This window comes from Mesitornis unicolor, unplaced genomic scaffold (genome assembly GCF_000695765.1).
Source record: "Mesitornis unicolor isolate BGI_N332 unplaced genomic scaffold, ASM69576v1 scaffold46901, whole genome shotgun sequence".
NCBI lineage: Eukaryota > Metazoa > Chordata > Aves > Mesitornithiformes > Mesitornithidae > Mesitornis > Mesitornis unicolor.
In genome coordinates this window covers 11173-13033 of record NW_010163984.1, presented here as the reverse complement: position 1 = coordinate 13033, position 1861 = coordinate 11173, and the positions used below count along the sequence as shown (strand labels likewise).

The window sequence follows — 1861 nt, the reverse complement described above, 5'->3', positions numbered from 1 at the left end:
GAGTAGTTGAGCTCTGACAGTTTGATTTTGATCAGACTGGTTCTTACAGCTGGCTTGCCCTAAGAGGGTTGGTCACCTTTTCTTTTATTTATTTATATCGTAATTTTCCTTCCACCTACATACATCAAACTGAGCGCCCCTGTCAGTTTTGCTCACTAAAGGAAGCAAATGTTCCATGTAATGCAGCTTATTTTGTCCCTGTGGAAGTCAAATCTAAAAGGTGTAATAGTAAATTGTTTGTTTCTGTCATTCTGACTACTGCTGAATGAGTTACAAAGAATATTTTCTCTCTATGTCCTCTAGGTACGTTTCTCATATATGCGGATGAAGTATCTCTTCATCTCTTGGTTAGTAGTATTTATTGGCAGCTGGGTTATGTATGTTCAATACTCCACCTACACAGAACTATGCAGAGGACATGACTGTAGGAAAATAATAGTAAGTATATTTAGCATAGCTTGAGTGTTTGTCCTGACTAATTCCACAGCCAATTCAGTGCTGCATGTAAATGAATCAAATTCTAATATTCCATCATGTCGAAGTACGATTACTCTTCAGTTACAGATGAGACCAGTTGTATTTCTTAACATTGTTTTGGTATAGGGTTATTAAAATTATTTTCTTAGACTCTTCTTTCAAGAGTTAGGTGTTGGGAGAGATACAGTTGTTGCCTCCTTTCTTGAGCCATTTGTTAAATATTTTTCTCCCTGTTTGTTTCAGTGTGATAAATACAAGACTGGAGTCATTGATGGGTCAGCATGTAGCAGTCTTTGTGCTAAAGAAACACTGTATTTTGGAAAATGTTTGTCAACAAAGCCCAATAACCAGGTAAGGCTTTACTCATCCAACCTAGTTTTATCATTTCCCACTGAAGTGTTGTCCTCTAGAACATCAAGTAGACCTCCATGTCAGCGAGCTGTATCTGTTTAATACAGATGATTTCAAACTCTATTTACTGTGACATGCAGAACATGTGTATATATATGTGTATAACATAACTATATAGAATATATAGGTGTAATATCTGTATTATTCCTTTGTGTAGAGGGGCACACGTTTGTACTTGACAGAATAACCACAGTTCTATTCAGCATACTCCTACTCTGCTATCCTGCTTCCCAAATAGAAGTAACAGCCTCTTAACAACCTGTGCAAAGATGGTAGTAATGGCAATACACTGTGTATCATGCTGTCTTTGTATTTTGACAGTGTAGTGTCTCCTAAGTACCTGCAGTTGTGTGTTGTATTTCAAGTTGCCATTGCCTGAATGGGCTCTGTGCGTTGTCTCTACGCAAGACTCAGCTTTAGCTTTGTCACTGCTTGTCTCTTGAAGCAGTGGTTGGAGTACAGGTGATCTTTATATGATGGACTTTGTCAGTGTGTTTTACCTTTTTCTCTCTTTTCCTGCATAGATGTATTTAGGAATCTGGGGAAATCTGCAAGGTGTTATAAAATGCCAGATGGAGGAAGCTGCTCAGCTTGATTTTGGTACTGACCCAGAACCAAGAAAGGAAATAGTCCTATTTGATAAGCCAACAAGAGGAACCACTGTTGAGAAATTCAAAGAAATGGTATATGGTCTTTTTAAAGTAAGTATATGCTTATTTATTCTTTTTTTTTTGACAGGCTTATTTTCCTGCAGCTGAAGAGAATGCTGTATTGTATGAGCCTTGTTCAAGTGCCTGTTAGAAAAACAATCAGCACAAAGATAATTTTTTCCCCAGAGATGTTTGTCTCAAGGTTTGAAGTAACTGATTATCAGGTTTTTTCTTTTTAACAGATGGAAGCTGATATGCATCTTGCGTGTCTACAGCTTTCACTTGTATTTGTATAGAAAATACAGTCATTTTTTATTCCTGCT

General features: G+C 37.1%; 1 protein-coding gene across 2 annotated transcripts in view; it reads left to right on the top strand.

Moving 5' to 3' along the window:
- The first annotated feature begins 307 nt into the window (after positions 1–307).
- Positions 308–1861, top strand: part of FAM69A (family with sequence similarity 69, member A) — a 3422-nt gene continuing 1868 nt past the window's right edge. The window contains exons 1-3 of one of the 2 annotated variants that reach the window (XM_010194138.1): positions 308–438; positions 721–828; positions 1413–1589. In XM_010194138.1, coding sequence (XP_010192440.1) covers positions 319–438; positions 721–828; positions 1413–1589 — 405 coding nt within the window. In that variant the 5' untranslated portion in view covers positions 308–318. The remainder of the gene's footprint in view (positions 439–720; positions 829–1412; positions 1590–1861) is intronic. The other variant, XM_010194139.1, reaches the window with a different exon arrangement.